The sequence below is a fragment of the Fundulus heteroclitus genome, chromosome 6, assembly GCF_011125445.2.
Source record: "Fundulus heteroclitus isolate FHET01 chromosome 6, MU-UCD_Fhet_4.1, whole genome shotgun sequence".
NCBI lineage: Eukaryota > Metazoa > Chordata > Actinopteri > Cyprinodontiformes > Fundulidae > Fundulus > Fundulus heteroclitus.
The window spans coordinates 9,074,146-9,097,334 of NC_046366.1; the positions used below are offsets into that span (position 1 = coordinate 9,074,146).

The following is a 23,189-nucleotide window of genomic DNA, read 5'->3' on the forward strand; positions in this document are numbered from 1 at the left end:
GGATGATTTATTCTACAAAACAGACACCTCTCCGCAACCACCGCATGGCAGACACTGAGCTACAACCGTAGTTTCCTCAAAACGAGTCCGTGGGCCAGAATCTGTGGGACGTCTCCTTAAGAAGTTTCGTATGAACTGTCAGGGGGCAACTTTCTTCCACCGGGAAAAGTTGCTACACATAGCAGTGATCTCAAAACACCAATGTTCCCATGTTTTCACTTGCACATTAATAAGTTATTGCTGATAAAAAATCTAAACGGTTGCGCTCCCGTCCGAGAGGTCACGTGATTCGATTTTTGCTGCTCAGCCAATCAGATCGCTGTATTTTCAGCTGAGTGCGTTCAATCTGTTACCTGACTCCGCCAGATAGATTTGCTCCGCATATCCATCTGGAAACCTTCCGTTGAAGTAATTTTGGGAAGGGGCGAAAATACTGGTTAGCTGATTGGCCTATGTTGGTGATAGACGGGCCAAATGAACCAATCAGATTCGTCGTCACTCGTAACAGAGCGACGACGAAAACACAACCACAAGCCAAGCTACTCTTGCTGCTGCAAGTAAAGGCTCGTTAGCTCAGCAAATAAATACTCTGTAATTCCGATAAAACTTGCTCGATAGCCACGCTAACGCTAGTTTCATCGGCTGAAGCCGCCATGTTCTTTAGACTGAACTGACGCGCTTCCCGTTGCGTCACACCTCAACCCGCCTCAAAGCCAACGCTGATTGGACGTTCGTTTGGTGAACGGCTCCAAATTTTCTTTAACGGAGAGTATCCAGACTGATCTGCGAGTGAAACCTTGAAACCTCGCGAGATCAGGATGGTCTCACGAGGCTATTCAATCTGTAAGGTGTTGTGAAAATTTGTTTCCAGGCGAAGAAAGCCCAATAATAGTATTTTCTGGCGCCAGTTGGCAAAGATATTGATGGCAAGGAAAAAGAAATAGCCCAGACCATCCATCATCCATTTTCTAACACGTTTATCCCTGCTGGGTTCGGACCGGTGCCGATCTCCAGCTGAATGACAGAATGACAGCAAACAGAAAATCCAGCTGCTCTGTCAGCCAGAGCTCAAACTTAGACAACTTTATTTGTCATTTTGTATGCACAGAGTGCGTACAGAACAAAATTTCGTTGCATACAGCTTTGTAAATTGCAGTAAAAGTTAGATTACAGTTTTAGGTGCAGCAGAGATTTAAAAGTAAACATAGATTTAAAATACACTATAAAAAACAATAGAAATGTAAACAATGCAGGAGAAGGTCACAGTATACAAACCATTAAATGTGCAGAATTGGGTTTTGCAAGGGCATTTGTGCAAGGATGCTTTTAAGGACTAAGAGTTCGATAGCATTTATAATGCTAGATGGAGATGCAATGATGCAAAGTGTGCAAATATGCAAATGTTGTGCAGAGTTAGAGACACTGACATTTCTAACATAGTTGTTTACCAGACGTGGTTTCCTGAGACAGGCGTAAGCCCCCAGCTGGAGTATTCCATGTTGGCAAATGGGATGAAACCTCCCTCTAAGAGAGACTTTCTCTGTAACAGCAATGTTTCATACTGCAAGGCAACAGTGTGTGTGATTGCTTTGGGGCACACAAGTAGAATAAGAATAGCAAGTTCCACTGCTATACCTTGTTATCTGCATTAGAAAGAGGCTGGTAAGGCACGGTATTCTGTTGCAAATCCCACAACTTTCCCCTGACTGGGATTACTTCAGTTTGTGCAAACACTCCGGTACTGCACACGCCGCCTCCCCCTGAACTTTACCTCAGTTCTTCAGCGGAAAGGGAGACATCCGCAGTTCCTCAGGGAGGTTCTTTGTGAGTGGTAGGGAGTAATTCTATTACTAACTAAAGAATCAACACTCTTGAGCTCTGGTTAGTGTTGACTGAGATGATTGCTCAACTTTCTGGTGAGGACTTTGATCACCCACAGCTGTAACAAAGGAGCTCCAGCAGCAGGAGGGCTCACAGGGGCTGAAGCGTTTACAGCCTTCTCCTGTTTTCAAAGCAGAGCAACGGCAGGTTGTTTTTTTTTTTTTACTATTTTTCATCTTGCACTGGACCTACAGGAAGAAGCATGAGGAAATCAGATGTGTTGCCATTGTTCCTGGTGTGCATGGCTTTAGAGGGCAGAGGTGCCGCAGGGAAAGCGAAGGACTCCGCAGAAACTGGACCCGCTCCTGCCAAAAGCAGCTCTTCTTCAGGATTTTTAGGCAACCTGCTGGTAGTGCCCATGGATGGGAGTCACTGGGTGGGTATAAAAGCCGTAGCACAAGAAATGGGTCGGCGTGGACACAGGGTCACTGTGGTGATTCCGGAGGTCAACATGCGGATGGGTCCAGGGAAATACTATGATACCATCACCTTTCCTGTTCCCTATGACAAGGACTACTTAGATTTTCTGATGTCTTCAAACAAGGACATCTTGCAAAAATCTGCAACGCCTTTCATGGAGAAGATCAAGCAGCGATTCATTCACATCCAGAGAATAACGGGTTTGCTTCACAGCACCGCAGAGAGTCTGCTGTTCAACACCAGCCTCATTTCTCACCTGGCACAGCAGGTGGGTGAAACTAGGAAGACGTCTTTTCAAGACTAAACTCAGATTTGTTGCCTGAACTATTTTTCAGACGTGCAGTAAACATATGTAAGGACGAAAATGTTCAAGCATTATTTCAGCTCCTTCTCTTGGAGCTCTTTATTTATTTAGTGGCAAAAGTAGCGCAAGAGTTAGGGAGGTTGTTCTGTAATTGACAGTTTGCTGGTTCAATGGTTATGTCTTAGTCATTTTGAAAAAGGACAAAGACATATACGGAACTTCCTAAAACACATATTATTGCAGCACACATTGCTCAAAACCTATTAATTTATGTACTGACTACATTGATAGTGTCTCAAGCATCTAAATAACCACCAATTCCGATGTATTATGTAGTTATTTTATGATAATAATAATGCATTTTATTTATAATGCACTTTACTTTTCGATGAAATCTCAAAGTGCTACAGAGCAGAGGGCTAAAATCAACCCCTGTTTGTTAATTAAAAACAGCATTTTACACTTACCATTAACCATATCACACAAATAAAAACCATAATCAAACCCACTGAGTCTATACATTAATAGTCTTCTTCACAAAACGATTAAACTCTGTCAGACTGGACGGAGAAGAGCTGTCAAGTCTAATACATTGTCAAGTTTTACTTCCAATAGGAAGGAGTTACGCCTGGACTTTGATTGTGCCATTCTAACACACAACCACGTTTTGATGCAAACCATTTCAGTATACCTCTTGTTGTTTGTTTAGTATTCTTTGTCCTAGTGCGGGTGAACCTTTACCTCACTCCATAGTCAAGTACAACTTTTTGCAAACTACCCAAATACTAAAAATACATTTTTTTTTTTACAATTTTTGTTTGGGTAAAGAGAATGAATACACTTTATGTAAAATTACAGAATTGTTTTTCTCTCCATCTCGTCTCATGTACTCCATAGAACTTTGACGCAGTTCTGACTGACCCATTAGTCCCAACGGGCTTATTGATTGCTCGGAAATTAGGTGAGTCACTTCTCCTTTTTATTACATCTGTGTGTATTTGCTCTCCTATGCAGCAGGTCAGGGGATCACAAATATTTTTCGAAGTGCTGCCAGAGGCACATCAATGAAAAATTCCATCTTGACTAAAATTAAATCCCAGAACTATTAGCTGACATGTTTATAGAGGTAGCCCAGAGCCCATTCTAACAAGAGCCTAAACTTTTTGAATATAAGTTACGGTTCAGGCCTTTACAGGAAATTCATGATATCTGTCTTTCTTCTGGCGCTAACAAATATCGTTGGACATCGTTTGTCACCAGCTGACTACTGTATCATGCAGAACCCAGTTCACTGTGCTAGATCCCTTCCAGGTCTCCCCACCATTAACTTATTGAGGGGGGTCCCATGTTCTCTGGACATGAAGGCTGCAGGCTGTCCCTCCCCACCATCCTTTGTGCCTCGATTTTTCACTGGATACACAGACAGAATGAACTTCAAAGAGCGAGTGGTCAACACCTTGGTGAGTGCATACAAGCCACATTTCCATTACAAGCCTAAATAAAAATAAAGCATAGTTTTTTTCTGCCTGTGCAGCAGGTCAATGGCAGTGGTATGGGTGGTGGGACAGAAGCAGAGGGGAGACAAGACCATGATCTGTGCTCTAAAGTTTGCCGAATGAAGGCAAATTTCTATTGGCAAGCTGGAGCTTTATGACAATAAATTTTCCTCAGCTATGACAAGAACAAAGAGGGCAATTTTTAAGTACAGTATCACCGACTATTGATCAGCAAAACTTATTTTCCTATAACCTGTTGGATAAGCCACTTTAGTGTGAGGGCGGGGCACACTGCTCTCCTCCATCCATGGCAGAGAAAGCGGAGGAAACATGCGCGACACACACACACACACACACACACACACACACACACACACACACACACACACACACACGCACACGCACACGCACACGCACACACACACACACACACACACACGCACACACACAAATTACTAAACTGTTGCGAAACAGTTTATAATTAACTTAAAACGAGAGAAACATCCAGCCAGGATTTTCACATTTGATATCTGTCATGTGTAGATATTCCCCACAAATTTAGTGAACCCTTAATATAATATTATATTATATAATTGGCTCATAATCCCGACGAACTGACTGCACTGATGAAGGTTGGAGGTGTACTTTCTAACCTAAAGACATCTTAAAACTACTTTTTGTAATAAATTAAGGTTATAAAATTGATAGGTTTGTAAACTCCTCATCTCCTTACTCCACCCTTGGGGCGGGCAGTTTTTCTTGTCGCCCATTCAACAAGCCCCGGGAAACCAAACCAAAGTATTGGGTCACTTAAGGGACCAAAACCCCAGGAAAGTGAAATTATCTGGGTAAATGTGTATGGAAACGCTACCCAGTGTTTGAAAAGCCCCAGGCATGGCAGGAGTGGCAACGGATAAGGGGCTATAGACAGAAGACGATGGCTCCTCTATTCTAGATTGAGATAAGACTGGTTAGTTGATACAAGAACATCCTCCAACCACCAAATTATTAATTCATGTATTATAATCTCTACCAGTGTTTTCACTAAGATCGCTCTTGTTGGAGCCACTCGTCTGGTGGGGCAGGCAGGTGAAGGGGCTCATTAGGTCCGGCCAGCCCTCTGTTTTAACAGCAGAAATGGACATATGCAGGCATTTGAAAAATATCAAATAATTTAGGTCCTGCTTCTTGAGCTGAAGAAAAGATATTCCATTATTCACAAAAAGGTCCAAGTTATTATTATTTTTTATTATTTAATGCTCCATCCATTATCCATACCCACTTATCTTTGCAGGGTGGCCGGGGAACTGCTGCCTATCATTTGGAGAGAGGCGGGTACACCCAGGACAGGTTGCCAGTCCATCATGGGACACACACAGGACAACCAGTCACGCACCACAGTCACCCCTAAGGGCAATTTAGAGAGACCAATTAACCTAACAGTCATGTATTTAGACTGTGGAGGCAAGTTGGAGTACCTGGAGGGAACCTATAAATGCACAGGCAGAACATGCAAACTCCATGAAGAACAAACCCAGGGCCTTCTTGCTGCAAGGCTACTTTGATTTTATCAGGGGTTTTTTAAGGGTTTCTTTTTTCCTTTAAAAATTTTTGGGGGGATTTTTCGCGGCTCTATTGGCTCGCTTTTCAACACAGTAGACTGACTGGAAGGGGGGTGGAAGAGGGGAGAGACATGACAAAGAACTGCGGGTCGGAGTCGAACCGTGGTCGACCGCGTCGAGGACTAAGGCTTCCGTACATGGGTCCCGCTGCGCCACCAGCACGTCCTTTTTAAGTGCTTCTTAACCGTGTCCACCGTCTTGTTTTCTTTGTGACATACAGGTGGCATTACTGGAGCCCTTATTATGCCGCCTGCTGTACTGGCACTTTGACCAGATAGCTTACGACTTCCTGGAGGAGAAGGTGGCCATCGCAGATGTTTTCGCAGAATCTGATATCTGGCTCCTCAGGTAGGAAGTATAAAGATAATTTCTCGACGTTTTTTACATTTGTGTGCACAGTTTTAAAAAGTTAGGATAATAAAGCTTTTACTGCTGTTTCCTTTCTCACAACACAAAATGTCATTGATTGTGAAATCCACATCCTGCAGCAGCTGTACGTCACCATTTCCATTATTCCTTCTTTCAAAGGTCTCCATTTATATTACCCTTAATGCTGTCAGGTCAGGATCCTTGGCAGGACAGCCCTCTACTCATACACTCTTCTACCTTTGAGATTTGGGTAAAATGTGGACAGGGATCTTCCAGATGTTTAGTGTTTGCTTTAACCTTTATACATTTACTTGGCCCAGATAAACCCCTTATTAGCACATGGCCTGGCTATGGGACTTGTTTGTCATAAAAGTTTGGATGTCTTCTTTCATCTTGCTGGAGTAGGTGACATTCATTTCTTGCAGAACAGAGACAAACTGCCTGTTTGACCAGAAACGTGTGGTTAAAATAACCCATTCCAGCTGTCTCAAGTCCCAGAGAGGTTGAAATGGCTCCTAGGTTGAAAAAGGTTTTCTCTACAGTAAAGTTGTAACTTTTATCTCCACATGAAAGATTTTCCAAAGCAATGCTTTCTCAGCGTAGTTCTCCTGCTACTAGAGTTAATCCCAGCCCCTCACAGGCTCGTCAAACCCTGACTGCTTCATCCCAACTTTTTTCCGACTGTGTTTCAGACTCCGATGCGCCACGATTCCTAACTATGTGTAGAGATATGTCTTGTGTGTTAATGCGGTATACAGAAGAAACGGCCCTTCCCTCATGATTCTGCTCACACAGGATTGACTTCACGCTGGAGTTTCCCCGGCCTCTCATGCCGAACGTTATTCTGGTTGGTGGGATCAACTGCAAAGTGAGGAACCCTCTTCCTGAAGTGAGACACTTTAACTCTCCACATGCAACACTCGATTTTATTTCCTTGACATCCTTCCTTAAATGCTCCGGACGAAACAGAACGAGAAGGAAAAGCTATTTTAAGTGTTCTGAAGCTCCAACGTGTGTGCGTGTTTTCAGGATTTGGCGTCGTGGATATCGGGGGAGCATGGGTTTGTGGTGTTTACTCTGGGCTCCATGGTTTCTGACCTGCCAGAGGACATCACTTCTACCTTCATAGATGCCTTCAGGCAGATTCCACAGAAGGTACGGGGACACTAATGAGACCACAGCGACCCGTAGAAGCGGTCCTATTCCTTAAACCTTTTCACATTCTGTCACATTGTCATTTCATGTGACCACATGACACATGCTTTAAAAATATATTTTTCATAAATTGTTATATTATTTACTTGAAATTGTTAAAAGACCATGCATTATTCGTTTTGTGAACACTGATGTCACAATAATAATAAATGATAAATAAATCAAGATTTTTTTTAAAATGAGATATTTGAATATTGCTCACTGCTCATATGCCTACATGTAGTTGTGTAAGTTAGTAAATTACATTACAGAAATCCCCTTGATTATGTCTGATGTTTTTGACCGGAGGACAGCACGGGTAAGGTGGGGGGGGGGGGAGGGGGGCTTTGAGGTATAGTGCCCAGGAGCACCACATTGTCTTAATACGGGCCTGTTGATGGGATAATAAATGGAGGTAAATACAGGACAATGTAATACAATACAGGACTTTTGTCTAGAGCAGGGGTCACCAACCTTTTAGAAGTTCAGAGCTACTTCACTGGTATTGTGTCATACGAATGGCTACCTGTACTGACCTTTGAACTACAAGAGTCAGAGCTCACCTGAACTTTATGTAATATAAACATGTTTTTAATGGATTTATCATTTTAATGCTATGTATGTACAAGTAAAAAGGAAGAGCAATTAACTAAAATAACATTTTCGATGCAGCTCCATGGAGGGTTTTACTATTTTTTGAAAAGGATGAGGGCATCACATGTTGGTGACCCCTGGTCTAGAGACAAGACGAAAGTAGGCTAAGCTTAACCTGAGAATCTTTGGCAAAGCTAGAAAATCTAACGTCCTCAGATGCTGCCAAGTCAAGCTTATCAAGCGATAAGCTTGAACGAGCTTTTTCACAAATACCCGGATAAACATTCAGTCTGCTGCAGGAGACATACCTCCAAAAGACTCACAGCTCTTTTATAGTTTGAAGCAAAGCTTTTAAATCCTGTATCATTTCCTTTTGGATGACAAAACGGGAAAACATTTACTATGAAATTTTGTAAGACACTGCTGGTTCCCAGGCATAAACTAAAACTGTATTTACTCTTTTGCTAGGTGATCTGGAGGTACACCGGCAAAGTTCCCGGGAGGATCCCAGACAATGTGAAGCTGATGGAATGGGTGCCTCAGAACGACCTGTTAGGTAGCTAAAAGGCGTTTAATAACCCTGGGAAATATTTAAACATCAAGATTTACACATCGAAAATACCCTTTATGTGAAAATCATCTTTTTTTTTTATAGCTCATCCTGGAGTTCGAGCTTTCATCACTCATGCTGGCTCACATGGGATTTTTGAGGGTCTGTGCCATGCTGTACCCATGTTGATGGTACCGCTGAATGCAGAGCAGCCCGACAACGCAAAGAAGATAGCCAGCAGAGGAGCGGGGCTCGTGCTGGATATAACCTCCATGACCACAGAGAGCCTGCTGCAGGGCCTGAAGGAGGTCATCAACAACACCAGGTAGGAGGCTAGGCCTCACCTGGGCTTCTTGTTTCAGAACGTGAACTGCATCTGCTTCACTCCAGCCGTCCCCATCCCTCTGTGTGTTCAGGTACAAGGAGAACATCAGCAAGCTTTCAGCTCTCCATAACGACCGCCCAATCGACCCTCTGGACCTGTCGGCGTTCTGGACAGAATTTGTGATGCAACACAAAGGAGCAAAGCACCTCAGACCAGCTATCCATGAGCTTTACTGGTTCCAGTACCACTGCCTGGACGTTCTAGCGCTACTAGCTACTGTGTTGCTGGTTTCTGTAACGTTGACGTTTAAATGTGTGAAACTGTGCCTCCGGAAACTGAGCAGGAAGAGGAAGACGGACTAGGAGGGTCTGTAAATGCTGCTCTTCCATCTTCATCCCTCAGTGAATGGAACGTTTTAAAAAACATGATAAAATCCTGATGCAGAAATAAAGAAATCCAGGCGGTTATCAACAGAGATTTAATTAAACCAAAGAATACAGAATATCACAGGATCACTTTACATATGGTGCTTGCTCCAGGGAGGAGAATCAGTGTCCCCCTTTCTTTGGAGGAAACATGGTGTACTCTATGGCCAGAGCGACAGTAAATGCAGCAAAGCCCCACTTAAATCCTCTCAGCAGCACCTCTGATAGAGTCACGCCCCGGGCGAAGCCGCCTGAATACCGCCACGCCTCGTTGCTGCAGGCAGATGGAGACAGAGGGGAGAAAAGAGACGTGTCAGTTTTTTTTACAGCACAAACATCTGACTTTGACAAACTTTGTCCAGATACAATGTGACAAGAGTCTAGTCGCATCCAAATCAAATTAGACAAATCTATTAGGAGGAAAACTAACTCCAAAGCTGCAATATCATTGAATACGTGTGCGCTACCTTAAACTAGTATTTTATCGATTTAATTTCATCGTTCAGTTTTTGCAAGAGTCAGTCAGCATCTTACGTCATAATTCTGCCAGTATTTGCCAACTCTACATTGCAAACGTTCTCAAAATCTATCAGACCGGGAGAAGATCTCTGGTCCACAGCCTCCTTCAGGCGACTCAACATTTATTTTCTCTAAGATTTAGTTCTGGGCGTTGGCTATAGGACGGACCAAAACCTGAATTTTACCCTCTTCTACCTGATGGCAGAAGCTTATTGCTTTTTGGAGCTCAAAGCGTCGTCCCACGAAGAACACGATCTGCCCTTATTGGAAAATCCTGCATCTCCTTCAGTGTTGCCGTTTGCCTCTTGGCAACTTTTATGCCCAGTTTCAGTCCTGGTATCTCATCAGCTCAGGAGAAATATCCAGTCTGTGTGACATCAGAGAGGTCATAGGTACTCCAGCTAGTTGCGCTGACTGTGCCATGGGCCACATATGGCACTGTGGGATATTCTCGACTTTTCTCATGACTGATACTTTGCACAGTGAGAATCCTCTGATGCTTTGTAAACTCTCTCCAAACCATTGCTAAAGGGTTTAGCTGGAAAATTCAACAACATCTGGATTAAAACTCTTAGTGTGGCGCCCTCCTGCATTGAATTTTTAATCCATATTGCTATTGGTTCAAAAGCTTTTGTGACGTAACGTGGAGAATCTGCCGTCAGCAGCTCTGCCGCTGTGGGGTGCGACTTTATTTTTCTTCAGAAAAGTGACTAGCAACAAATGTAGCAACTTTTTATGTGTTATTGGCGGCTTTACGAGAAAGCACCAAGCGTTCTGCAGTGACTGTCCCACAGGCAGACAGCTGCTGCCTCGTCCTGAAACCCGCCTGCAGTCAGAGCAAAGAGTAGATTAACCCCGCTTGGATTTAAGATTAGTAATGAATCATGATGCGCAATGCAGTGAGTGATCCCGCTCTGAGTTACAAAGCAGAAAATAAATATGATGATATATAACTGGACAGATCCTGTCCTCCACTACCTTGGCAGCACCGGTTTAGGCTTCACTGAGTCAGCGCTTTGAGCCACAAGCCTCCCTCCACCCGCATCCTGAACACAGCACACTCCCGTGTATCCCTGCCCACTTTGATAGATTTTCAACTTTGTCGGGGAGCAGGTTTATGCTTTTACAAGGGGGTGAGTTACACTTTAACACCATCTATCTGACACGTGTTAAAATACTGACCGTGCCCACGGGTCTTTGAGGCCTCTGGCCGCCAGTCTCTTCTGCGTGAACTCCAGCGGCGTTCCTTCTGTCTTCCACTGTCGCCAGTCCGGCATGGACAGCTTGCTGTGGCCGTGATCGCCTCCCATGCTAAAAACAAAAATATATATATTGAATGCGTCTCAATCGTCTTGTAAACCAGGTTCTAAATGCGATGAAAAAAAATTGTTGCATCTTTAAACAGAAACTGTCTAAAAGTCTAAACAATTCCTCCTGAGATGCTGTTTAAAACTGCAGAGAAAATATGGATTGTGATTAAGACGCATTTTCCTCCCTCCGTACTTTGTCTGACAAAAATCTACATCAGATAAAGGAGATTGTAGAAATCCATTAAAATTACCTAATGTATCATTATCTGGCGGTACATTAATGCATGGCAACCTAATATACACTGGATTCAAACTGTATTTCTATCCAGCTCTTATAGAAAGGGATTATGAAACTGTTAAATGAGGTAAAGATGTCAAAAAAACTCAAATAAAAAGAGAGAGACAGACATTCTGATGAAGCAAAGAAAAGTTTTTTTTGGTACAGGTTACAGAAAACACAGAGAACACAAAGACAACACACACACGTTGACGTTCACTGATTAATGATCTACACTATCTCACTAAAGAAAGTACACCCATCACATTTTTTGTAAATATTTGATTCCATCTTTTCACAGGGACAACCCTGAAGGTGTGATGCTTTGTAGTCATTAAAGCTATCAGTGTCCAGCTTCTACAACAATGTGTATCTGCTGTCCGATCAAAACAAATCACTTAATTACTGGAACCGTGTCCTGAGGTCTGATGAGACCAAGATAAACTTATTTCGGTCAGATGGTGTCAACCAGGTGAGGAACACAATGAAACTGTGTCTTGCCTAGGGTCAAGCATGGTGGTGGGAGTGCTGCCAGCTGTGGGGAGCTGCAGTTCAACAAGGGAACCATGAATGCCAACACGTACTGTGAGGTACTGATGCAGTGCATGATCTCCTCCTGTCAGAAACGGGTCTGCAGGACACTACACCAGCATGATGACAACCCCAAACAAATCTCCAAGACCACCACTGCCTTGCTAAAGAGACTGACGGTAAAGGTGCTGGACTAGCCAAGCATGTCTCCAGAGGTAAACCCTGTTGAGCATCTGTGGGACATCTTCAGTGCTGCAATAGAATGATGGGCACACAAAATTAATGGTTTGAGATCAAATTGGAAATTTCCACTAATCGCCAGTGGCTTCGACATTAATGGTTGTGTCGAGTTATTTTCAGGGGACAACTAATTTACAACGTTATACAAGCTGCACACTGTATCAAATGATCATATCTTCAGTGTTATCCGATGAAAAGTTGTAATAAAATACAGAAACGTGGGGGCGCACTCCTTCTAGTCAGATACTGTGGGTTGGATGTCAGGCAAATAGCTGCAGGAGCTGCGGCAGCGTTAGGGTAACAAGAGACAACACATACTCCTAATTAAAAACTAATACTGGAAAATGAAAAAAATAAAAGAATAATTACAAAGATCTATCTTAAAAAGCTGGTGTGATAAATAAATGAACTTAAATAGGACATTTTCAATTAATTAAAATCTATGTCTCAAAGACATAAGGTTAGAAGTAAAGGATTGAAGGTGAGCAACAAACTGGGTAACATTTTATTCATAACATTATTAATTTTCCTAGTGTTGCTCTAGCAGGTTTTACTACGCCAACGTTAAACTGTAAATAATATAAATATTACAACGTTTCGGCAGAAAAGTAAGAAAGACAACCTGAATGAAGATAAAATAGGAACAGTAACTAATTTATCCAAGGCTAAACCAAGCTGCCCGCATACTGTAAAATGTATTATTTACGTTTAGGTGTTTTTCTTCTTGTCTTCTGTAAAATAAATGTCTTTCTTTAGGAAACACAAAAGCTGGACTTGTCCCATTAGCGTTTTTAACAGCTAGCACGCTAGCTAGCGCCGTACTGGGCGACGCTAATTTAAGGCCCAAATCGTTCTAAGACCTGGTTTTGCTCACAGATCCGCTTGCGGGGATAATTTATAATCACAACCCGATGCATGGCAGCATTGATCTGAGGAAGATTTAAGGGTTTTCAAAGACAAATCGATGTACCTGAACGACTTGTTGTGACCTCTGCAGCTGAAGAGAAGACTGCGACAATCAGCAACACTTTACGGCAAAGTTACGGCATCGCGTTGGGGACAAAAAAAGCGATTCCTTAAAACGCGAACGTACAAATTGTGGTATACATTTATTTATTGGTGTGGTGTCTAACTGCATTTTTATTTACACTAAAGGTAATATCTGCTTCTAGACTTAATACACCCCTTTTTGTTTTGATCACTGCTTTGGTCAGTCTTGGTCTTCTCTCGATGAGCTTCATGAGGTTAGTGACCTGAAATGATTTTCCCAAATGTCTAGAAGGAATTACCAGAGGTAGTAATAACAATAAAGAAACTATTGAATAAGAAGGTGAGACCAAGCTTTTGACTGGTATTGTATATAGATTTTATTTGTTTACCAGTGTAGTGTCTTAAACATGTTATTAAAAAAAAAATCACCTTAAAAGATATTTACTGTATTGTAACCAAAACTCTATGTTTGCATTAAATGAGAAATAAAACTGTTCCAGTTCACAATTTAACCTGAAAACATTAACTTGGTATTACGTAGATTATAATACACATATTAAAAATCCCTAATTATTGTTAGCTTGCACTATCATGTGTAAATTGGTCACAAGAATCGGAACCTACACAAAATAAGGGTAAATTGAGATATTAAAAAATAGAAAGAAAGGCTCTTTAGGAAAGTGTGTATGGTGCTGTTACCTTTTACAGGGTTCCTGCACATTTCAAGTCAAAAATGCATAATCTGTGTCAGTGTTTTGCCTTTTTAAGCCTTTTAAATTTCCATTTTTAAAACACTTGAGGGTTAGGTAAAAAAATATATTGAATTATTTTTAAAACAACTAAAAAGGCTAGTAATCAAAATGTTTTTAAAAAGGTTCTATATCATGCTTTTAAGCCTTCCAAAGTCAACTATAGGCATATATATGATGAAATATTGCTGTTGGCACTACGGAGTATTCATTTGTTATGAAATATTAGTTGTTCTCTGTGACTATTTTTCCAAAACGGAAGAAAGATGCTTGCCTTTACTGCGATGCAGCCTCTCCCCATGTGGGGGCGCCCTAAAGCCACTGCAGCATGTTATTACAAAAAGAGCAGTAGCTGTAGCTGTGCAGATTAGGTGCTAAAAGAGCCACTTAGTGTCTCTTTCTTTTCAGCACAAATGATCACGCTCTGCCTCACATCACTGTTTGTTGGGCGTGTTGTTTATTGGTCAGGGGCGCTTGTTTCCCAGGACAGAGGGAGGCGGCTGCTCTGAGAGCAAAAATCACAAGGATTTCTCAGACATGCACAAATCAAGCAAAATACCATTTTAGTTATGATTTTGATGAAGGAATAGCATCATACAATTAAAAGCTCAAAAGTTGATATTGCATGATAGAGACCCTTTAGTTACATTTTAAATTAACGTTATGCCTCGAAAGAAACTTATATTCATTTCCCTGCTAATTACATACAAATTTGTACACAATATTCACAATAAATCTCACTCTACATATTTACTACCGTATTGCCAAGATGGCTGTGCAACTGTATCTCTGTGGCACTTGCTGTCTGAATGTTTGTTCATTTGTAAGTTACAGAGTTTACTAAAGTTTGCTTTGTGGCTTGAGCAGCTCCTTCAAAGCATCCAGGTTTTCCCCCTGTGGAGCTTCAGCCCATGAGCTGTGGTCTGCACACAAACACACACAAAAATATTTAGTTCAGCTTGCTGTTAAAAACAATCCAAAAAAAGTTGAAGATTCAGGTGTAGTTGGGATTACAAGACGCACATACCAGGTATCTCCCACATGGAGTGGTAAAGACTCTGTCCTGCATCCACTCTTAGAGTAGCTCCAGAGATGTAAGAGGCACCAGGAGACAACAGGAAACACACAGCAGACGAGATCTGAGCAAAGAAAGGTGGGTTCATTTGGCTTTAAAGGCCCTCTCATAATTTGATATCTCTGCAGCTCAAATTAGCTCCATTGTACTCTCTATTGGTTTTTAAGCAGAAACATGAATCATAATACAAACATTTTTTACATTGAAAAACACAAATAAGATTTTTTTTTGTCTTCAGTTAGTAGTTTTAATGAGTAATTTGTGGATTCCAACACAAAATTAGATACACATTTTTACTATAAGCACTAGTTGTTAACATCACAAAGCTGCAGACCAGAGTGTGTGTGTGTGTGTGTGTGTGTGTGTGTGTGTGTGTGTGTGTGTGTCACCTCCTCTGGAACTCCTAGTCTCTTTGCAGGGCTAAATGGGATGGACATCTTGAAGAGACGAGGTCCTAGCTCCTTATAGTTTTCCATCGCAGTTTTGGAAAAGATCGTTCCCTTAAACCAAACAAATATCCCAGTTAGAGCAGCATAAAAAACGTTGAGGCCGATCAGCTCATGGCTTCACATACAGGTGCCACTGCGTTGACCCGCACTCCTGAGGATGCCCACTCCATGGCCAGACTCTTGGTTAGGTTATCCACCGCCGCCCTCGCCGCTCCTGTGTGGCTGCAGGTGAGGGGAAACAGCAGGATGTAACAAGAGGGATGCTGAGTATTTTTTTTAAATATATTTTGGTGGTGAACGCATCTTACGCCATGCCTGGGAAGCCTTTCCACATGTCCGCGATGATGTTGACGATCACTCCTCCATGCTGCTTCATCCAGGCTGTGTAGACTGAGAGCAGGAACAGAAAAAAATCTGAGAACTCAGTTCCTTGTGCAAGGAATCATCTGCTTTAAATTTCCCAACATTTTTCCCATTTTACAGCCACAAACTTCAGCGTATTTTATAGGGTTTTCATGTGATACACAGATACAAAGTAGTGCGCCCTAGTCAAGCAGCAAACGATCCATAGGCCACAAAAATATTAATGGGAGGTGAGAATGCATTTTTGTTGCAATAGGTAAAATCCAGTGTAACCGACTGTCTGTCATGGTATCTCAGGAGGAGTGGTAAAGAGCTACCTTGAGTGGAGAATCTAATTACAGGACAGATAAGTAATACGCTTCTGAGAGTCTAGCCTTTATGGAAGAGTAGTGAGATAAAAGCTGTTGTGGAGAGAAAGCCATAAAAACTCATTTTTGAAAATTACCATGTAGGACAAAGAATACAAGTGGAAGCAGGGGCTCTGATAGATGAAACAAAAATGTAACATTTTAACTGCATGTGACAGAAGCCTAACACTTCCTATCACCCTGAAAACACCACAGTGAAACATGGCGGTGGCAGCATCATGCTGTGGGGATTTCGTTCTTCAGCAGGGACAGAGAAGCTGGTCAAAGTTTATGGGTAAATGGATGGAGCTAAATACAGGGTTATGCAGGAAGCATCAGACTGGGAAAGAGGACACTCTTCCAACATGAGCTACTAGAGAATGGTTTACATCAGAGTGTAGTTATGAGTAAAAACAGCCTAGTCAAAGTCCAGAACTAAATGCAATTGAGAATCTGTGGCAAGAGCAGAACTGCATGTTCACAGATGCTCCTGACCTAAACTGACTGAGCTTAAGCTACAGTATGCTAGAGAAATACTCCAAAAGACCAGTGGCAGTGCCTCAGAGGGAGCTGAATACAATTCAGAAGTGCATTTCTTAAAAAGATCAATCATGTTTCCTAACACTTCCCAAATACGCGCTACGCTACGATGGTCGACCAATTTCCCAAGGAAAACATTGAGCTTTACGGCTGTACCACGACAAAGTTGATCAACTCAAGGAGTATTATTTTTCTAAAAAAACTGCAGGCGTCAGACTTACCCTCCTTGCAGCAGTAAAAGGTTCCAGTCAGGTTGGTGTCTATCACAGCTTTCCAGCCTTTGGAGGCTATGTGCTCCACTGGGCTGCTGAACTGACCCCCGCCGTTGTTCACCAGATAGTCTATCCTACCGTACTGCTTCAGCACCGACGACACCAGAGCCTTCACCTGTCACAGAAAGCACCGAGATGCCACAGTCCAATCAGAGGTCAGGTTAGCAGTCAGAGGCTGAGAGCATGCGCCCCCTCACCTCATCCTCACTGCGGATGTTACAGGGTAGGGGGGTGACGCTGGCAGGGCTGCTGGCGGGGATCCTGCCTCTCATCTCTTGAGCTGCTGCCTCCAGCCTTTCTGCTTTCCTGCTGGAGATCACCACACTGCAGCCTGCAGGCGGAGCAGCAGCGGGCAGTCAGAACCGCACTGGGACCACAGACCCGATGAAAGGCAGCTGATCGTCAACAAGTTACTGCATGGCCCCGGTGTTGTGCCGAAAAATGCCTCCCTGCCGAGATATGCGTCCCCTGTCGCGGGAGCGCGCATCGCTCTGTACAGCTGCATATCGACGAGGAAAACGGATTAAAATATGACCAATGGAGCTACTTGTTCTTATATTAATGATATAAAAACGTTTAAATATACCTCTCGTGGGTAAAATGTGTTTTTTTTTTTTTTGGCAGATTCAGTTACAAAATTACGGGTGTTATGAACAACATTTAAACCTGTCAACATCTGCTTTTTAACTGCGGTGTCTGGTCTTGATTTATTTGTTCTGGTCTCGTGTCATTCACACACACAACAACAAACCATGAGAGCCGACGTGATTTTTGAAACCGCAAGGCTTTGTCTTAATCGAAAAAATTCAAACGCGTATCTACACAGCACAGCGTTGACAGACCAGTGTGTTGCATTCACGAGTCAGTTAGCTATGGTGCATTGAGGAGCATGGGACATTTCAACATTATAAGGAAAGAGGCATAAAACGTAACATAACTCACACAATAATGCATTTATCTAGAAACAGTGTGGGCTTTCTTACAATACTGAATGCTCTATAATTGCATTTCTGTTATATGTAAATTATGCACATCTGCAAGCTTTTTATTCTGAAAAATCTGTAATATTACAGCAGCCAATTATCAAAGTTTTTCAAAAGCCTATTTAAAAGCTCCAAATGGGGCTTCAGATCATACAGCGACAATTGCGCTGTTATTGTTTTACAGGGCAGAATTTGAATTTGCTGACCCTTATCCTTTAACTACAAATGGCTATACAGGAATACAAGTGTCAACTCCTCTGAGACAGCAGGGGGGGCATTTTTCGGCAAGGAGCTGCCGAAAATTGCCCCCCCTGCTGTTTTACAGAAATATAAACATTTAGTTGATGTAACTTTTTCTACATCTTTAAACAAGTGTTCTGAGCTACCAGTGTGAATTTCATGTGTGTGTGACAATTTATAGTCTACTATCTAGGGGGGGGGGGGCATTTTTCGGCAGCGGCTTGCCGAAAATTGCCCCCCCTGCGGTTTTCCAGAAATATAAACATTTAGTTGATGTAACTTTTTCTACATCTTTAAACAAGTGTTCTGAGCTACCAGTGTGAATTTCATGTGTGTGTGACAATTTTTAGTCTACTATCTAGGGGGGGGGCATTTTTCGGCAGCGGCTTGCCGAAAATTGCCCCCCCTGCGGTTTTCCAGAAATATAAACATTTAGTTGATGTAACTTTTTCTACATACTTACACAAGTGTTATGAGCTACCAGTGTGAATTTCATGTGTGTGTGACAATTTTTAGTCTACAATCTGGGGGGGGGGGGGGGGGGGGGGGGCTTTTTTCGGCAGCTCCTTGCCGAAAATTGCACCCCCTGCTGTAACTGAATCTGCCAAAAAAAAAAAACACACATTTTACCCACGAGAGGTATATTTAAACGTTTTTATATCATTAATATAAGAACAAGTAGCTCCATTGGTCATATTTTAATCCGTTTTCCTCGTCGATATGCAGCTGTACAGAGCGATGCGCGCTCCCGCGACAGGGGACGCATATCTCGGCAGGGAGGCATTTTTCGGCACAACACCGGAAAGCCCCTCTGTTCATGCAACTCTGCACTGAAATCAATTTACGCTTCTGCTGAGTCCCTCTTTGTGAAGCTGATAGCGAACACTGCGCATGCCCAGTTAGGAAAACAAATGTAACACATTTCAAGGCTGTTAATGATCGCCTGAAGAACGTGTGTCTGTGCTGAAGTCTGTAGTCGCCACAGACGTAGAAACACCTGCTCGGCCTGTTAAAAGGAAGAAAGTAACTTTTATTTAACCAGAACTAGACTCACCCAGTCCCAGCAGCTCCAAAGAGATGGCTTTACCGATTCCCGTTCCTCCGCCGGTCACTATCGCTACTTTGTGGTTGAACAAGCCCGGTCGGAACACACTGGACGCCGCCATGCTTGTTTTTCTACCAGGAGTCAGCTGCAGCAGTGAGCAGCAGCGCCCCCTTCAGGACGCACTCACTAACCATCCATCTCATATAATGCCGAAACGATTTCCTAAATACTAATGCTGGAAATAAATGGAAAACTCATACATTCACTTATAAATATGGCTTTGCAACCGGTTAACCTAAATTGGCTAACTTAAAACTATTCAACCAGTTTACCTGGGACACTAAAATCATTTACTTTTCAGTTCTAATAAGATTTCATTTTTACTCTTAGCTAGGAATACGGAGCCCATTAATTCAACTAGCAGTCTGTTCCCAACAATGATCAAAGCTTGTGTATCAAATTGTTTTACATTTATACTGCATCAGTAATCCGGTCTGAGCTACTCACCCTGGTTATGTTAAAATTTTTTAACTTAATTAATCAGTGTAACTTTCCAACAATCACAAATTGCCAGTTCAACAAGAATGGATCATATCGAACTGTAAGAAGATACTATTGTAATATATATATATATATATAAATAAACACTGCTTGTCTTAAATACCTTTTTTATTGTCAGGCATTTGTTTTTCAAGAGCTGTAAGGGCTCAAAGATTATCTACTGCCAGTGACTAAGTGGAGAAAGCCCATAATTTTTCCCACATCATTACCAGTAAACCTGCAGCCAGAGGTGAACATTCTGAAGAAATACACCTTCCTTGGCCTGGCATCCAGAAAGCTCTGACAGGGATTTGTCCAGCCCGACTTTCTCATGTGCAGGATTCTAGTTTGTGGGGCAGTTTGCACGTGAACTTATCTTTATAACTTTAACAAGGTTATAATCTGTCAAGATTGAGATACCAATAAGCATCCTGACATGATACATACTGGTGAATTCTACCAGCATGTTTTAGGTCAACTTGTCCTGATCAGTTAACCAAACATATCCTCCCCAAATTACACATTTTCTTGTAGAATACAGCTGATTGATTCCTGCAAACGTCTATATTTAATTGATCATATAATAAAGCATATAATTCTCTTTAGAAGTCTTTAAAGCACTTTGCCTCTAAATCAGCTTCTCTAACTCACCTTTTCTAGACCTGACAGATTTGAGATTGACCACAATCCTACAAAATATGAACAGCCCAGCATACATTTCTGTCTTAAATATGTCATCATCATCATCACATGAAAAAGAAGACTGAACTAAAATCGGTCAAGGTTAATGTATGAATTACTGTTTTGTAACTTTCTACTTTAAAAGTCTGTTGTAATGTTTACATAGTGCTTCAGAATAAAACAGAATTACTACCCGAGTAGCAGTGGTAAAGCCATGAGGAGACGCCTTAACGGCCCACATGTTTTAAATATGAACACAAACGTACAAAGACACAAAGATCTCCGGTCCAGACTTTTATTTTTGGATGTTGAGGCCATGTCCAGTTCGGCTGAAATAATAGAAAGCAAAGTCCCAAATCCAGCAGCTGTGCACTGATTTACTGGTCCTTCAGTTCCTTCAGTCTCCTGATGGCTGACTTGACTGTGACTGCAGACGTTGTGCTGCAAGAAAGAGACAAACATCAAAAATGCTGAAAACACCCTCTGCATCCAGTCATTCTCCAACAGCATGAAGAAACACTGATGCTGCTCCGTTAGGATATAGTTTGCATTGCCCTGTGGTACAGAATCAAGCCGAGAAGACCTGCACATTACAGGTTTCACACGTTAACTTACTGTCACTGAACTCTAAGGAATAAACCAATGTATTCAATTTTAAATGAAACATCCACATGAACGAGGTTTAGGACCGACTCTAGAGAGTTTTCTTCCTTTCCTAACAAACAAGAATGTTTCATGTTATGTGTGGAGTTAACCGATTAAAAGGCTGGGTTTTGTGTTAATAAATGAAGGCCGAGTAACCAGCCTTCAACCACGGGACATTTGGTACCAACCATCATTCTAGCCAAACCTCTTGCAGGCAGACCGAATGATTTGGTCTCTTAAAAAAAAGAAGCAAAAATGGTAAATTGTTGTAATCTATCGCCTAACATGTTAGCTGCATCAGATTCTGTAAATTACTTATTTTCTCAGACAGACTAGTGGATCATCAAATGTCTTTGCAGACTGTAGCTGCAGCCTTTGCTTTGCATCATATCACTACAATGCAACTGTTCTCACAAGCAGAAATTTACTCCAAAACTGACAACCAAACTCTAACGATGGATGCTCAACTTATGTACAGACTTCACATCTAACCAGTGCATAAAAAGTGGGGCCAAACATCCAACAGTGCAGGGATTGGTTTGCTGGATCACTGTCACTGCTGCACGACATTAGTAAATGTTGTAGTGAGCATATTCATAGCGACAGAGGCGTATTTTCTTCTTTTTATCCTCTCTCATTCCTGCTTCCATCACTCTCTGCCCTTTAGCATTGTGGGTAATGGCCATTTGTGTCCTGCGTGAACATCTACTGTCATGAGACCCTGTCCAACTGGACTAATATTACATTAGCAGGAAAAATGCACATTCATAACCAACAGTTAATGCCCTAATACTGCACCCACTGATATTGATGACATATTGTGCTGCCTTAACACACTGGGACGCATTACCAGCTCCCGTCTTCCTACGCCTGCAGGAAATTATGTCTAAACTGCTTTAAAATTCCCAATGCCAGAAAGCCTCAACAGCTTAGCGTAGCAGTGAGTGAGGAAGATTAAGATGCAAACCTCAGGCCCCGTTTTAATAACCATCCAAAGGACTTTCTGGAGCTGTGAATTGAAGACATACAAGTAGCCAAGGTAGAGAGAGAGAAAGGGTACAACATACTTGTATGTCCAGGCACCACCAGCCACAGTCTTCCTGCAGGATCCACAGTGCCAGATGCCAACAGCCCTCCTCTTCATTTTGGTCTGCAAATAAAGAGAAGCTTTTAACTTCTGCACTTTGTTTCCATACAACTAGGACACAATGACTCTGTCCTGGAGGACCAGTCCAACTCTTAAAAACAACGCATTGAAACAGATCCATATCTCAAAACAGTGATAGCTTACCTTTCCACAGAAAGAGCAAGTGTATTTCGCATGCTGAGAGATTTCGATCTTCTTCACCATCTTCCTCAGCGACGCGCCGTAACGCGTGCCGTATTTACCAACGATCCCCACCTTCTTGGTGCGTTTGGCCTGCGGGACAGCGACAGTGTTAAGGAGGAAAATGGCATTCACTGTGATGAGCAGGACTCAAGCAGGCCAGCCTGGCGTTATACTGGCAATATTTACTTGGATAACAAACGTGTCCGTTCTCAGTTATTCTAAGTTTAGAACACAATAAGACACTATATATGTGTGTGATTATTGATATCGAGAAGATCTGACACATGGAAAGTGGAGCTATCTGGCAGCAGTAGTTACCAGGAGCTACGCAGCCTCTAACTATGCTAACCCACTCAGCTAACCCACACATTTCAGAGCCGTTCAAAGCGCCCCAATTCTGGAGAGAAACCAACAGCGACGCGTTATTTTAGTTCAATGTTGCTGGAGTTAAGTCCGAGCGTCATTCAGCAGTCGCCAAATGTAACGCGAATAGCCGGGTCGGCTTCGTTAGCTAAGCGAAGGCAGCGGCCATTTCTGTGTCAGTGGTTCCCAAAAACATCGTTTTTACGACTAATACAACCTCCTAACAAACACAAATAATATTCTGGACGGACAAATATAGTGCCAACAAAGCATCCGTAGGGGCAAAAATATGACTTATGGCACAGGAATTGTAAGATTGATTCGGATTCTGAAAGGAGCAGGCTAGGCTCACCATCGTTTCAGTGGAGACGGAGGTCCAAAGAGAGAGAACCCACTGCCCATGCGCGGGTTTACTGATTCTCCCGAATGGCAGTGTGGGACTTTGAGTTTTCACACCACAGATATTAACTTTGCGCTTCAAATATCTATGAAACAATGGCTTTTTTGAAAATAACCTCAG

General features: G+C 42.3%; 4 protein-coding genes across 4 annotated transcripts; 1 reads left to right on the forward strand and 3 right to left on the reverse strand.

Moving 5' to 3' along the window:
* Positions 1–1,703: 1,703 nt before the first annotated feature.
* Positions 1,704–9,222, forward strand: LOC105930242 (UDP-glucuronosyltransferase 1A1). The gene is made up of 9 exons (XM_012868351.3): positions 1,704–2,569; positions 3,503–3,566; positions 3,917–4,065; positions 5,944–6,071; positions 6,888–6,981; positions 7,122–7,247; positions 8,349–8,436; positions 8,536–8,755; positions 8,847–9,222. The coding sequence occupies exons 1-9, from the start codon at positions 2,084–2,086 to the stop codon at positions 9,115–9,117; spliced, it is 1,626 nt and encodes a 541-aa protein (XP_012723805.2). The 5' UTR covers positions 1,704–2,083; the 3' UTR covers positions 9,118–9,222.
* ndufb3 (NADH:ubiquinone oxidoreductase subunit B3) lies at positions 9,218–13,135 on the reverse strand. The gene is made up of 3 exons (XM_012868385.3): positions 13,028–13,135; positions 10,882–11,010; positions 9,218–9,454 (listed from the first exon to the last, which is right to left on the reverse strand). Exons 2-3 carry the CDS (start codon positions 11,007–11,009, stop codon positions 9,304–9,306), a joined length of 279 nt encoding a protein of 92 aa, XP_012723839.1. The 5' UTR covers position 11,010; positions 13,028–13,135; the 3' UTR covers positions 9,218–9,303.
* Positions 13,136–13,401: 266 nt separating this feature from the next.
* pecr (peroxisomal trans-2-enoyl-CoA reductase) lies at positions 13,402–19,367 on the reverse strand. Its single transcript, XM_012868375.3, has 8 exons — positions 19,120–19,367; positions 17,040–17,173; positions 16,792–16,957; positions 15,629–15,710; positions 15,446–15,542; positions 15,261–15,371; positions 14,824–14,935; positions 13,402–14,719 (listed from the first exon to the last, which is right to left on the reverse strand). Exons 1-8 carry the CDS (start codon positions 19,229–19,231, stop codon positions 14,637–14,639), a joined length of 897 nt encoding a protein of 298 aa, XP_012723829.2. The 5' UTR covers positions 19,232–19,367; the 3' UTR covers positions 13,402–14,636.
* Positions 19,368–20,612: 1,245 nt separating this feature from the next.
* Positions 20,613–23,160, reverse strand: rpl37a (ribosomal protein L37a). The gene is made up of 4 exons (XM_012868384.3): positions 23,022–23,160; positions 22,268–22,396; positions 22,044–22,126; positions 20,613–20,772 (listed from the first exon to the last, which is right to left on the reverse strand). Exons 1-4 carry the CDS (start codon positions 23,022–23,024, stop codon positions 20,709–20,711), a joined length of 279 nt encoding a protein of 92 aa, XP_012723838.1. The 5' UTR covers positions 23,025–23,160; the 3' UTR covers positions 20,613–20,708.
* Positions 23,161–23,189: the final 29 nt, after the last annotated feature.